Consider the following 14,705-nt stretch of genomic DNA (forward strand, 5'->3'; position numbering starts at 1 on the left):
TATTGGTGTTATAATCATCTGCAATAAATTAAATCTACCAATGTCTCCATTCTTAAAGGTTACAAGTTTGGCTTTATTAGATTATGACCACATCACTCGCTTACAGTAAATGACCTCAGCTTTGAGCAAACAGGGGTCAGTTAACCAGAAATGTCTTTATATGTTTTTGTGGGAGAGAACAGATCACCCACCAAAACACACCTAAAACACACAAAAGTGAAAACTGCAGAAGTCATCTGAATCACAGCTGGAAAAAAATACAGAAACTGAAACCAAATCTAAACTTGAGCTTGAGTCAAAGTAGTTTCCATCTGCTCTGCTCTCTTTCTTACAGGTGACTGTGATGAGATTGTGCTCCAGAGAATGTGTTTCGTGATTTACACGCTGATAGTGGCTGGAGATGCTGGTCTGCTACGGAAGCGGTGAGATTAAGCAGACCCTTGAAATGACAGAAAAATTAACTAACAGATAGTAGTGAATGGCACCCCAATGGTCTGATAAATCTAAAATACTTCAGTGTCAAGACTAAAATATAAAAAATTGTAAATCAGCGGCGTCTGAGACGTCTAACGTTGGTCTGCATCAATTAAACGGAAAGTTTAACTGTCAAGGAAATGAGCGCGACGGATGAGAGCTGAGGAGAGCCAGAGTGCAACGCCAATAATCTGCACTTTGTCGGTCACTGCTGATTTCATCACTGACCCGGAGGAAGAAAACTGAAACAAATCCCTTCTACACCCTAAACTCTATACCATAAATCATGAGATTAACGTCATAATACGCTAAAGGCCACCTAAAAATGGATTATAGTCCTTAATTGGTATTTAATTTGCAAAAAATGTGACAGCTTCTGTATATCTTTTCCATTTCTCTGACATTAAACATTTTGAAGAGACTTTTGCTTGAATGACCTCTTACTGACGAAACATTTATTGTATCTAGTCCAGTCTTTTTTTTTTTTATTAATCTTTTTATCTCCGTCAGTCCAACAAAGCCGAAACTCTCAGGGCCAAACTTGGCAGCAACATGAAAAAATGGCTTGAAATAAAAGTAGCAATGTCCTTCCTGATACCATTTTCCTCCCCCAAACAAGCAAACTGATCTCTATTGTTCCTTCATCCTTCTAAAGCCAGATGTACTCAGAGAGACGATCTGATCACACGGCGCTTCCCTGTGGCTCTAGTTTGGTGCTACAAATTATTTCTCTGCTGAATTAAAGTGCCACACATGACAACATCAATTGGTTGAGGTTGAAGTAAAGCCAGTCCAACTTTTCTGACCAGATCACTGCGTTTGGAAGAAATTAGGTTTACTACAGTGACAGAATACACAGAACCAACATGCTTCTTGCTGTGTGTGACTGAGTCATGAACTGAAAGGGCCTGATCCAACTGATAGCAGTATGTGGTTAAACCAGTGAGGACGGACATTTTCTTAAAAACACGTGACCCTTATTTAGAGGTGACGGCAAACACTTTCCACACACTAGTCTAGAGTTCTTAGTTTGTCAAATGACCTCCATATACTTTATTCAAGCCTGACTGTTAAGACAGGTCAGGCATGATGTGTTTCTCCAACTCCACAGATTGTGGATCAGTTTTAAATATTTGAAGAGGTCATGTTGCCTTATGCGGAGAAGGAAATACCCTCGAGTGTTTATGACATCTCCTAACATTGTGATTAACATGGCGGACCGGCTCAGCCCAGCCCCTGCGGACCCTAATCCAATAGAACTTTAGTAACATGACATCAAGGGTATGGTTTCTGGCAAAACTAATAAATGGAGAGGAATTGTAGAATGTGTTCCAATAGTTCTGGGCAGGAATACGTGTTCACAGGGGAAAGAGCTTGGATGACTCGACACAAACGCAAATACGATGCTGTTCTTCAGAAACGTATTAATAGCATGACGACTCATAGGAAGATTAAATCTGGAAGCATGTTTCAGCTTTACAGAAAATGCTTTAGTTTGTAAAGAGAAATGACACTTTATTTTTTATTTTACAGACGAACTTTGCTTTTTCCTCAACTTCTATAGTGGGATCAAAACACTGTTTTGTGTTTTGATTTTGACAAGAATGTTCACTGACAATGTATGGTTGAAGTATAAACTTCACTCGGTATTTTTAAGTACATTTCCTTTATTTTGAATGGAACCGTTTTTCCAATCCTCTGGATTTCAATCAGCAGCTTTTTGCATGTTTGCAACCTGTATTGCTATATTCCTCAGAAACTATAAAGGGCTGAAGGAAATGAGCAATTTCAAAGTCAATGCTTCAACTATTTATTTTTTTTACCAATTCTTTATTGTCCAAACTTGTATGCCTTTATGGTTCTTTTTTACTTTCTACTAGAAATTGCATAATAATTGTGTAAAAAATAAATATATCACAGCTGTCTGGCAAAAACTTTGTATTTCCAGAACAGAATTTTCCATGAAAGAAAAAAATACTTTTGAACAGATATTAAAAAGATAGTAATTCATACAGTTTGGTCAAAGTCAGTGTTTTTGATACTTTTAAAATGTCAATTCATCAGTAACTATTGATCACAGACAGTTGAAGTGTGATCAATAGATGATTTTTGCAAAAAAAAATCAATAAAAATGGAAACAAAAGGTTTTGCCCAACAGCGACAATAAGGAACATTTACACAACTGAACCATCTATATTTTAGGAATATAACAACTCGTGGCATTTCTTTAAAATACTGTCCCAGACAGTTTGTTGTAGAATTATTACTGGAGTGTTTTTCCCACAAATCATTAGTAACTTAATCCTACATTTCTGCTTCAAATAAAAAATAAAAAAAATCCCCAAACATTTGAAGCCCTTCATTTCAGTTTTAGGGGAATTGCAGACAGCGAGTCATGCTGACTACAGCTGAGCAGACTGCATGAGCCCAGCTGAACGTTTCATGGTTGCAACAGCAGGGAAGGAGCCTTCAGCACAATGCAGCTTTGACCGTAACATGGAGGGTCACCTTAAGTTCACGTGAAAATTGTTATATCTGTATAGATGAAAAACTGACCCTCATGCTGAAGGATATTTCTCATCCCCAGTCACAGCTCATCTACTACACTGGCAAGCTGTCTTTGTAACTGGAAGCAGATGTTAAGAGCTGCTAGAGGAGAAGTTCCAATTAGGGACTGTGAATGTTTTTGTTAAAACGATGAACACTGTATTAATATCCAGTGAAATAAGAAATTAAGAAATAAAGCAAATATATATCAACACAAAAGCCCCCATTGGTCACCTTCACTTTTTTATTTGATTAAAATAAAAACTGATCTTTTCAGTCAGAGATTCTGTGAAGCAGTGAAGATTTGAGAGTCGGGTCCATGTTGGAGTTATGCAGAAGGGGACAAAGTCTGCAGACTGGTCTTGACGGTTGCTAGGTTAGCCTTCCAGGAGCTCAGGGTGTCGTACAGCTGCTGCCACTGCTGCTTGCCAAAGGTGCGGTGTGTGCTGTGGCTGAGAGAAGGGAGACGGGAAAGCAAGGCCAAGGTCACACTTCATGGCAAAAGCAGGTTCAGCTATGAAAAACATGCAAGACCGTTTCAAGAAAACGTTTATGAAAGGGTCCTGCATGCAAACTTTATGTACAAATGGACCATTTCTTCATGCCTTTTCAGTTTTAATATCCAGTTTAAACCAGTGACAAGACAGTCAGTTACCAAGAAGCCCTGGGAAAAGAAGGGAATGCACAAGCACAGCAAAATAGGTGAAGATAACAATGTTGTATGATTATGAAAGTGCATAATGCAGTAGATTACAGACCAGTCAAGTCGTTTCTATTTTATTAACTGAAGATAGTTTGACCTGAGTAAAACACAAAACTTTAGTAAATGTCTTACTAAATGTTTCTGTAAACCAGGTAATAATCTTATGATGTCCATTCAGTTATTTATGTAAATTGGATCAGCTTTGTGCAGAGGCTTTAGGTAGCAACTGTTGTGAATTGGTACTACATATTATAAATAAGCTGAACTGGGGTAATTTGAAGGGAAGAATGGGCAAAATGAGATCGACGAACAGAGAAAAGCATGAATTAGGAATAAATAGATTAATCAGATTTTAAGTGAGTTTGTGAATTTTAGATGATGGATCAGGAAATCCATCATCTAAATGGATGATAGAATCATCCATTTAGATGAAAATAAAAACTTTATTTTCTAACCTATACCTATCCAGACCAGAAAAAAAAACTATAGACAGTTTTAAAAAATCTTTATCTTCATTAGCTACATATTCATGTTAACTTATGTATGGCACAATATTGAAAGAACTTACCTCACAACAACTTTTCTCTGCGTCTGGTCAATTTTGCAGTAGACCATTTTGGTCCGAACAGCTGGAAAAAAAAAAGGCAAGACAAAAAAAAAAAGGGTGAGGAGAGAACAAGAGCTTCAACAAAAATCAACAGGATCTCAGCAAGACACAAAAGGAATCATCAAGTCCATGTAGATTAACTGATCAGGATGGAAATATTACTTTTCATTCTGTCAGCTAGAGACATCTTGGGCACATCCAACCGTAGTTTCAACCCTTCATCCAAATCGTCTACTCTAGATTATTTTCTCGTATCCAACGAGAAAATAATCTCGTTGGATACCAAGACATTCATTGTCTTGGTTTATCATTCATGCATTCCCAACAAACTTTTGTCTTTAATTTTCTCTCTGGTTTATTTTAATCAGTGCTTGCAGTGGGCAGAAGAACCGATAAGTTGAGCTAGATAAAGTTTGTGCATTACCACCAAACAGGCACAAAGTTAACCGAAGTTCAGCACAAAATATTGTTAAAAATTTCCTGAAACATTATTCGTTGAGAAGCAGCAGAAAGATGATGCGTCTTAACGTCATAGCATGCATTTAGCAGCTTAAAGATCCCAGCGGTCTTGTCTTTTTCTGTCGGTCCATCATTAAGCGTCACACCGTCATTCTGTGTTAAACCTATAAACCTTGCAGAGCGCCTAACCCCATACATCACCTTCAAACCTGAAGCAGCCCCAAACTTTAGCTCCCCTTTTAGGAAGCTTTTAAAGGTAGAGTGAATAATTTGTCACAGATACTGACGCTATGATTGTTTTTAAAGTACAGTTTGGATGGAGCTCACCCATTAGTGCAGTCAAAACTTGACTGATGCTCAGAGCGAGCGGAAACAGGCAGGATGCCAACAGGCTGCAGCTGTGGGCAGCTCTAATAACGTCCATGCATTTGGGCGTCAGAGAGCAGAAAACACAATGTTTTAAAATGGGGTCATATTGCAAAAAGACTGGAGACATGGATCTAAGCCACGCCAACTACATTTAAATAGTCTTGAGTATACATTTCTCTGAACTGCGCCGAGTGTTTGAAGGACACGGATGGTCAAGGTTAATTTGAAGTTCATACCGTCAATGACGAAAGCCTCGACGTCATCAGCGCCGATCTGCAGTTCCTGCTGTATGGTGTCGAAGGAGATCTCTTTGAATTCCACCGCCATGCCCATGAACGTCAGCAGGCGCATCTTGGCCATGTTCTGCTCGTGAGAGAGGCCTGAGGACCAAAACGCGCAGGGATCATTAAGCACAAAACAGTCACAGGCAATTACTCTCCGCTCAGGGAGTTTCCCTGTAATAAAGCTCAGGACGTTTAGGACCAGTCAGGGATTCTACTCATTAACACAAACATCTCTCTGTGTTGTCTGTTTTGAGAGCCCATCCTACACATGTTTTAATTGAATTTCATTCATTATGTAGTTGGGGGTGGGGAAAGAAGGTAGCGCTGACTCAAACATTCTTGGTCTGCATCAACACAAGCAGACACTCTTAGGGAATAAAATAGCCCTCGAAAGTTCATTGTCTTGAAACAAACATGAAAAAACAAAAAAAGAACTTGGAATAAATGATAAAGTACTTACCAAGAGAATCAATAAAGTCTTTGTTACTCTGGTAGAATTTGACATATGCTGCTAGTTTTGCACTCACAAAGATGGTTAATAGCTGAGAGGACAGATTGGGAGAAAAAAACGCCAATGAATAATCAGTCAGATGAACTTACACAAACTAAGGTCATTAGGTTTCTGGACTGATATCCTACACTTAAACCATCAAAGCTCTTGTAAACTGTGAAATCACAAAAGGCACAATTCAGCAAACAATTCCTACTGATAAAGCATGACAAAATACTTTTTTGATAAGATCTAAAAAGGGAAGAAGAGATGTGATCCCTCAAATCTTTAAAAATGCAACTAACGAGGGATATTGGATGAATCTGTCTTATTAAAAATAATCTACCTCCTGGTAAATTCCCTACTAGATTTGAGTCATGCAGAGAATCTTTCGGCACTTACATCATGGATGAGCTCTCCCTCCAAAAAGCGAACGGGTTTCAGGGTGAGCAGGTGGTCAAACAGGAAGGTGTTGGGGTCTTTGAGAGCACGAACAATACATCTGAAAACGACGGGAGCGGGTTGGAGAGAGGGACACCGTTTTCAAATTTCAACAAGCGTCAAACCGGTTTTAATAACACACCTGTGAGCATCGACGCGCGCTTGTGAGGCATTGTCCTCTGTGTAACTTCCCAGCAGCTCGACCATCACTTTCGCTGCAGCTTCACTGCAAAGCAGAAAATGGAAAAAGGTTAAAGTCCTTTTAACGTACATGCAGTAATTAACACAGACCAGCGATGTGCTAAAACACACCAGCAACCCACTGAGTAATAAAGCACAAACTGCACTGCAACTATGTTACATTGCAATGTTCCTGAGTGACACAATGTGTCAAATTACAATCCTCCCCTCAAAATAAATGTGTGCAATACGCGAAAAGCAAAATCTTCTTGGACGCAGTACTTGGTAGGATTTCATATCAAACTTCCATGCAATCAAATTCCACCACTGCTCTCTAAATATATACTTTTAGCAGCCAAAATGCAAGTCAAAATGAATGTCAGTAATATCCTGCATTGCTCCAATAAAGTAGGATGCATTTGACAATTTGCATTTCTGCATCTGCTGGTTTTGAAATAGTCACAATAAACATCAAATACTGCGTACAGTTACCTTTTTTTGCAGTCCACCAATGCTTCGTACACCAGCCTCAGCAGTGTGTGCTTCTTCTCTGTGTTCAGGTTCCAGTCAACAATCCACTTGCGTACCTATTCAGCCACACCGACGCGAATCAAGTCAAAGAAACGCACCTTTAAAACCGACACCGCTTTTAAGGATGGAGAGTGGAGATAGATACCTGATCAAGGTCGGTGGGGATGAAAGAAATGGCGTTACAGGTCGCAGCCACCTTGACGAGGCTGCAGAACACCATGTACCTCACTGGAGTGTTCTCGTCCATGCCGTGGAACAAGTTGCTCAGCCTGAAAAAGCAACACAAACGTTGACGCGGACCTTTGATCTTTTAATTATCGGAAATCGACACGTTTTTTTTTTTTTTGCTTTTTTTGCAGGACTCACAGCTGCAGGCGAAGGGAGGGTCGCTCTCCTTCACGGAACTTTACCAGCTTCTCGCACAGACTTTCAATCAGAGTTTCTTGCTTCTCTGGCTCCAGGATTAACATCAGAGACACGATGCTGTTCATTACGCTCTCAACGTCTACAAAGAGACAGAAAGCAGACGGGTGACTCAAACAACAAGTTTCTCCTATTAAAATGAAACCAATTTCACCTTCTTGCTAATAACAAGAGTCAATGTGTGAGACACAGAAGCGTTCTACCTCACCCACCTTTATCGTCATCCTTCAGGCAGACGTCACAGGCCTCAATGATCTGAGCCAAATCAACATGAAGTCCACCTTCAGCATTCTCCTCTGAGATATCAGCTCCTTTGGCCTTGATGTAGGACCTCAGCTCTGAAGCCTGAAATATTACAGTGACACTGTTAATGTCAAGGATGTTTCCACTGCAGAATATCGAACTGTTGGTCCAAGAAGGTGAGAGAAGTATAAATTGTTCTTTTAGATTTGATTAAAAATGGTCTGATACCAGCAATAGGGATATGATTTGGTGTCACTCTCGTCTCTGTCTGAAAATGCTAATTGAATTTAGCCATGTCTAATAGATTAATTAAAAGCAGTCTTGGATAAAAAAAAATAAAAAATCTGATTTTGAATAAAAGTCACTAGATAAATGTCTCATTTACTAGGAAATTAAAGAAAACGCAAATAAAGCCTGGTTATTAAAAGCAAAAACGCTATGCTACCAGTATTTTCTAATGTAATAAGATTTTAAATTGTATGTAATAAATTTGCCCCTACTAAAAACAAAATGTCTTTATCTGCATCGACCACCTGTGCTGGTGGCCCTAATTTGTGTTATTCTTGAGAACTGAGCGCTGCACTTTGGACATATCTGCATGTTATATCATTTGTATAATTTAAAACATTTCAACCAACTCAAAAGCCAATCATCTGTGTCGGTACCCAACCTGTTTGAAAGTTAGATCACATACATTGCGCAATATGTAAAAACACGCAGTGTTAGAAAAAGCCCTGCGAAAGCATTGAAACTATAGCGCTTAGAAGCATTAATTTAAAGAAATATGTAAACGCCCGCTTAATCTCCGCCGCAAACATTATAGTTTGAATTTAGCGGCATAAGCTATAGGGAAATCGAATGAATAATTTTAATGCTTTGTTTATTTCATTTATTTTTTGCAACTTTGTTTATGTCGACATGTATGTAGGTGGCTAGCATTTGCTAGCCAAGCGTTACTTTTGACTGCAAATATTTTGATCTAGAATAAACTAAGAGCAACATATCTAAACGAAATCCCATGTTACTAATCCAAAATTTAAAGAATTAGTCTTATTTATGAATTTCCTAACACACACATCTTTACCATCAGTCAGTTGCTAAGTACCGAGTTAGCATTCCAGGTAGCTAGCACATGCTAACTTATTTAAATGCTTAACTTTAATTCTACTCTCAAACTAGAAAACACAATTTTAATATCCTTAGAAAACGTAGGTCACACCTGGTCTTCTTCTGTTATGTCGATAAAAGCTGGGACGCTCATTTTGGTGATACGGTGAGCCTAGATGATGAAATCCACGCTCTCACCAACTCCGAGATCAGAGCGGAAAAGAAAGTCCAGCATCACCGGGTAGACAGATGCTCATCCGGGTCATTTTCTTAAAGCCACAGCAGCCGGTTAAACTCGTTCAGGTTGCGGATGAGTCTGTATTCATTCACCGTTTTGTCTCCGTCGTTCTGGAGTCTGGGAAATAGCGACACTTCAACTTTACTTATGCTGCACCTTATTAAATAACATTGGTGTATGTGAAAAAGTCTTGAGTAAAAAGTAAAAGTAAATCAATAAAAAGGATATTGTTCTCAAAAACACTCATCAACGTCCCTATCCTGGAAAGTTTGTTTCATTGTATTAATTCTGTGAAATAAGCATTGAGTTAATTAGTAGCAGTGGTCTGCAACCATTGCAGACCAAAGAGCCATTTTGCCCCTATACGAGCTGAGTGAAGAGAGTTGCTGTACTCATTACTTATGCGAAAGGAGGAAGAATATCATAGAAGAAGCCATTATTCTAAAAGCAACATAAAACCCAAGATTACAGATGGCATTCAAGGACAGTGACCTTAATTTTTGGAGACATATACTATAGGCTACCTGAAATGTTTGACCGTAACGACTGTTACCTTTGGGGAAAAAAAGGTGAAGTTTGCAAACTGGAAATCGCAAACTTCACCTTTGCAAGATGCATCTAAGTAGATGCATTGCTCCCTGGTGCATTGCACCAGGGAGCAATGCACTTTATCCCAGGAAATAAATGTATCTTAAAGTTTATAACAGAAAGGTCAATGTTTTGGGCCAAAACTGACCTGTACTAATGTATAATTTCATCCACATTGACAAAAACCCTTGCTCCATTTGAGAAAAGTAATTCAAAGTGTGAACTGTGACCAGTGTATTTCACCGTGTGTTTCAGATGGTGTTTTTATGGTGCTGCTCAGTGCTTGTTTTTCTTCAAAACATACCTTCTAACATTTTGGCCCAGGGTTTCACTTTGGTTTAATAAGTCTATAACACATTCACACAGTGTTCTCTTTGGAAGAAATGCATTTTCCTACAGTCCTTAGTTCAGATACTGCTTACTTTTTTATTCACTATAGTTGAGTGAACACGATTAGACAGAATGTGGGAAACTGAGGGACTTCAGCAAATTAGTTCATCAAGAGTGTGCCGACGTATGAAAGCATGTTATTGCAGATAAAAAAAAAACATATATATATATATATATATATATATATATATATATATATATATATATATATATATATATATATATATATATATATATATTTATTTTTTTATTTTTTTCCCTCAACAGATTTATTTGTTGTTGTTTGAAATGCATAGAATATTCTAAAGGTGGGAAAAAACTTTAACAGTGTCATGGACCATCTATGAATAATTCAATGATACAAATGTATGAGGTTTTTAAGTTACCTCCTGGACAATGAATGCCAGATGCACAAATGTCTGATTTTCACTTTTTTTTTCAAAATCACAATCAGTATCCCCTCTGAGTTTGGTAAATATTGCAGTTAGACATGTTAATTTTGTGCATGGCCTCTAAACCTTTGCTACAATGATTTTTGAATCCTTATTAATTCCTGTCCAGGCGCCATTCTAAAAAATCACAACATAGCAGCTGCTACTCATAGATGCTAATGTTATTATTGACTTATTAAACTAAAATCTGCGTATACAGTTTACAGTGGAAATGATTTGCACAATCTGTAACTATTTACAGCACCTGACTCTTATTGAGCTCAACAGAAAGATGTGTCAGAGCTTCAGAATACCAGATACTTGGAGCAATGATACTGAAAAACTAAGTGCCCACTATAAAGGTGAGAATTAGGCTCCCTTAACTCAGCATATGGCTAAATGTGTGTGAAAATTCCCTTTTGCTCTTTATCACTTAAAAAAAAAATCCCTCAATTTTTCTTAATCTTTTTTCAGTTTTTATTCTTCTTTCAGTAAACGTCTCCTCTTTGGAAGATCAACGTCAAATGTTATGGATTCAAGTAAAGAGCGATTCTGTGTTGAGGTTATCATATTAAGCTCTAGTTCATTTTTGCAGACTAACACAGAAACTTTGACCCAGATACGGCCAACGTGGACATACTGTCAGTGTCAGAGGGCACCTCTCCCCCACCACATACCCGCCATGTGAACATGTGCTGGGCCCCTGCACCAAAGGGGATCCTGTGTATTGTTGCAATGGCAGGTCACTTGGTGATTAAGGTGAGCAGGGCAAGTGAAGCAAGAGGTCATCTTAAAACTATGGAGTCGGGTTACTGATGTTTGGGTGGCGAGGAGGCTCATCCCAGGGTAAGGATACTGCGGGGTGTTTTTCATTTCCCTGCCTCACTGCTCAAAGTTCATCTGTCAGGAAAATATGTGTATTTTGGGGATTCATGGGCTATGGAGACACCTCATGCCATGTCATAATTCCTTGAAAGTCCTCTTGTCACATATTTCTTTTAGCAGTTACAGAAAGGGAACTTAACTCTGCTGCATTCATCAGATCATCCACTGTCTGAAAATAGTGTGCTGAGGGGAAATGGCTGATTGAGTGTTTCACCACAGAGCTCATTTGATGCGTCATTGTGTTGGGAAGGAAGGCGCCTGGTACCAAATCCCACCTTCACTCTCTCCCCGCCCTTGTACGCTGTCATGTCAAAGAATTTATGGGTGTTTCTCCACAAGAGTGCTTGTGTAAATCTGAGGCTTCTATTATCTGATTAACAGCTGTTGTCAAGTGTCTGGTGTTTTTCAAGTCCCGAATAAGAGTTTCGCAGGCTTTGAAGCTCCAGGTGCCTGTGAGACATTGTTTGTTGTTTATTGAAATAAGTCTTCAAAAAGTCACATAGCGTTGCGGCACACTGATCTCCTTATGTTGAGTGTGCAAAGTATGCTTAAAAAAACAGAAATGCAGTTATCTGATAAAGACTTATGATAGGGTTGGATGTGATTGTTTTTATTCTGTTTTATTAGGCAAGTTATATCTTTTTGAATTTTCCTTTTTATCTAGGCTCAAGATTTTCAAACTGCTGTACAAGAAATACTGAGGTTACATGCAGTGCCATCAGTAACACTAACAGAAAATTTAGCTGATAACTGTTTACATGGTTAAAATAAAGCAAATTAGCTGTAGAAGGTAGCATAAAAGTCCCAACACCCATAAAGAGTACCGTATTTTCCGCACTATAAGCTGAACTGGATTATAAGGCGCGTAGAATAGATGCTACAGTAGAAGCTGGTGTTACATTATGCATCCACTAGATGGAGCTGCACTAAAGTGAATGTCAACAAAACAGTCAGACTCCGGTCGGTGAGGAGAGCCTTACGCGACTGGGCCGGGGCGTGGCCGGACTATGGTCACCCTTCTCCGTTCACGCACAGCATGTTCGTGGAGAACATGGTGCTAAATGACCTGCAGACGACCTGATTCTAGACGGTCGGTAGGTAGATAGGTCAGTCAGACTTTATTAATAGATAACAAACCAGCGTTCTGACAACTAACCCAGCATGCACCGCGCGCTTCTTCTTCTACGGGGGAAAATGAAGTCGGCGACTTAGTTGCTAGACCTGTTGTGGCTCAAAATTGGTGCATATATAAGGCGCTCCGGATTATCTGTCATCTGTCAACTGTCGGCTTTTGAGGAAATTGAAGGTTTTTAGGTTCGCCTTATAGTGCGGAAAATACGGTAGTTCAAGCACGTAAACTCATGTCTAACAATATAAACTGTTTCTTGGAAACACATACCACCTAACAGAAAAAAGCTAATATATGTCAACAGTTAGCTGCACTGGAAAATATTTTGAGGATCCTGCAGGGGAAACTGATGCAAAATGACAGCAAACCAGAATGTGCTGATAGTTTCTTATGGTTAGAATTTGGGAATTTTATCAACCCCAATTTTTTCAGGTGTTAAGCTCAAATGCTATTGTAGGTTAATAAGACAAGCTAGCCGTAATTTAGAGTGATGGCAAAACTCATGTGTTCCCTTAGGTTTGCCTCAATGTTTGGTTAGCATCACACTTAAATTATTGGATCATTAAAACAAATTTAATATTAGACAAATAGAGCCTGAGAAAATGTAAAATGCATTTTTCAAATCTTGCTTTCATTCATTAAAACGATGAAAATAGAAAGAACAATTTGTACTTTCCGAAAGAATGTCTTGATGATCTCAACAACTCTTAGAAAAATGTACTGCAGACTGATGAAATCGAGTGGAACTATTTAAAAGATGAGCATTCTGTTCCATTCCCATTTCAGAAAATAACTTCATACATGATGGTGATATGATCGTCTGTGGCTGGTTAGCAACGTCAATATTTGAACAACAATATTTGCTATTGATGGAATCATGAATTTTGTTCTCCACCAGAAATCCTTCAAGAGCAAAAAAAAGCTCTTGGATTGTGCAGCAAGACAACAATCTAAAAAAGGCCAGCAAGTCCACTTCTAGTTGTTATTTCTCACAGTTTATCTGCTGCCTGTCTTTTGGTGATCTGACATATGTAACTGTAAAAAAGAAAAACACCAAAACAAAGAAATTAAAATGTGGGCAAAACCTTTTTCTCACAGCACTGCATGTCTCTGCATTTTATGTGCTAAAACTGCTTTGCAAAAGGACGATTCAGTGGAAAAGAAAAAATAAATAAATAGAAAGCCCAACTCCAGCTGTAGCACCATTAAAAAAGATAACATGCTGGTGATTAGAAAATTTAGCAATTAGTGAAGTTTTTTTTTTAAAATATAAAATCTTGGCACATCACCGTTCTGGTTACATTGAGAGAACAAAATATTGACATATCTTTCTAGATATAACTCATATCATCGAAGCAGAAGAATTTAATGTTTCTAATTTATGACCCAACCTCTTTTTACTCTGGGATTCAGGATTCTGAGAACCAGAATACTGTATATTTTCTCCTCACTGTAAAAACTGCAGCTCTAGTAAAACATATTTTCTCCTCAATATATATTTACACATGTAATGTTTGTATAATAACCAACAGCTATCGTTCCCTTACATATTTTCTGGTGTGAACATTCCAGATATCAATGTTTTGGTCAGTTTGGCTTCATTGACTCATCTCTGCTTGATGGGAATGAGCACATGCTCTTCCTCAAATGCTGGCAAACTGCCCGATCAGCCTCCTCAAAGATAAATAACAGTGTGTTAGGAGCTGCTTGAACCCAGGTGTTGGGCTCTTTCCCTGCCAGTCAGCCAAGTGGTGAGTACTCATGTAAACTAGTCTCGCGGTCGTCATCCAGCGTGGCTGCCTACCCTTCCTCCGACTAATTGTCTGGTTCCCACAGTTCTGGCTGCCTTCACAATCTCTGAAAAATCCCCTCGCTCCAGCTCATCTATCAGTCGGTGACCTTGTCAGGGTGCAATGCATGAGTAACTTCCCCATTTCTCTAGGTGCAGCAAATTACTTGTTAATTACTTATAAGCTAACCCCCTTTAACGCCCCTCAACCCCCCCCCCCCCACAACCCCCCCCAAGACGTACTCTAATTAACAAATAAACAAATAAAGCCAGTGGAGATGTGTCCAGAACCTTCCACTTCCCATGGAGACACTTCTAATGGACTATCGTGGTCAACATCTACACAAAAATAGATTCATTTTGAACTTAATCACTTGCTTTTAGCAATTAGAAAATG

At 38.8% G+C, this 14,705-nt stretch overlaps 1 protein-coding gene across 1 annotated transcript; it reads right to left on the minus strand.

The window, feature by feature from the left end:
- Positions 1 to 3,251: 3,251 nt before the first annotated feature.
- eif3m (eukaryotic translation initiation factor 3, subunit M) lies at positions 3,252 to 9,127 on the minus strand. The gene is made up of 11 exons (XM_008405877.3): positions 8,971 to 9,127; positions 7,721 to 7,853; positions 7,452 to 7,590; positions 7,231 to 7,354; positions 7,047 to 7,141; positions 6,517 to 6,600; positions 6,336 to 6,435; positions 5,904 to 5,985; positions 5,396 to 5,539; positions 4,293 to 4,353; positions 3,252 to 3,473 (listed from the first exon to the last, which is right to left on the minus strand). Exons 1-11 carry the CDS (start codon positions 9,010 to 9,012, stop codon positions 3,350 to 3,352), a joined length of 1,128 nt encoding a protein of 375 aa, XP_008404099.1. The 5' UTR covers positions 9,013 to 9,127; the 3' UTR covers positions 3,252 to 3,349.
- Positions 9,128 to 14,705: the final 5,578 nt, after the last annotated feature.

The sequence above is a fragment of the Poecilia reticulata genome, chromosome 3, assembly GCF_904066995.2.
Source record: "Poecilia reticulata chromosome 3, P_reticulata-male-v2, whole genome shotgun sequence".
In the NCBI taxonomy this organism is placed as follows: Eukaryota; Metazoa; Chordata; class Actinopteri; order Cyprinodontiformes; family Poeciliidae; genus Poecilia; species Poecilia reticulata.

Excerpts from the sequence above, each read along its gene's own strand:
- eif3m (XM_008405877.3), bottom strand. The coding sequence starts at position 9,012 with ATGAGCGTCCCAGCTTTTATCGACATAACAGAAGAAGACCAG. Across the intron at positions 6,601-7,046 it reads TTGGTGGACTGCAAAAAAAG|TGAAGCTGCAGCGAAAGTGA; the intron begins GTAACTGTACGC and ends TCTGCTTTGCAG. Across the intron at positions 5,986-6,335 it reads AGGGAGAGCTCATCCATGAT|CTATTAACCATCTTTGTGAG; the intron begins GTAAGTGCCGAA and ends CTGTCCTCTCAG.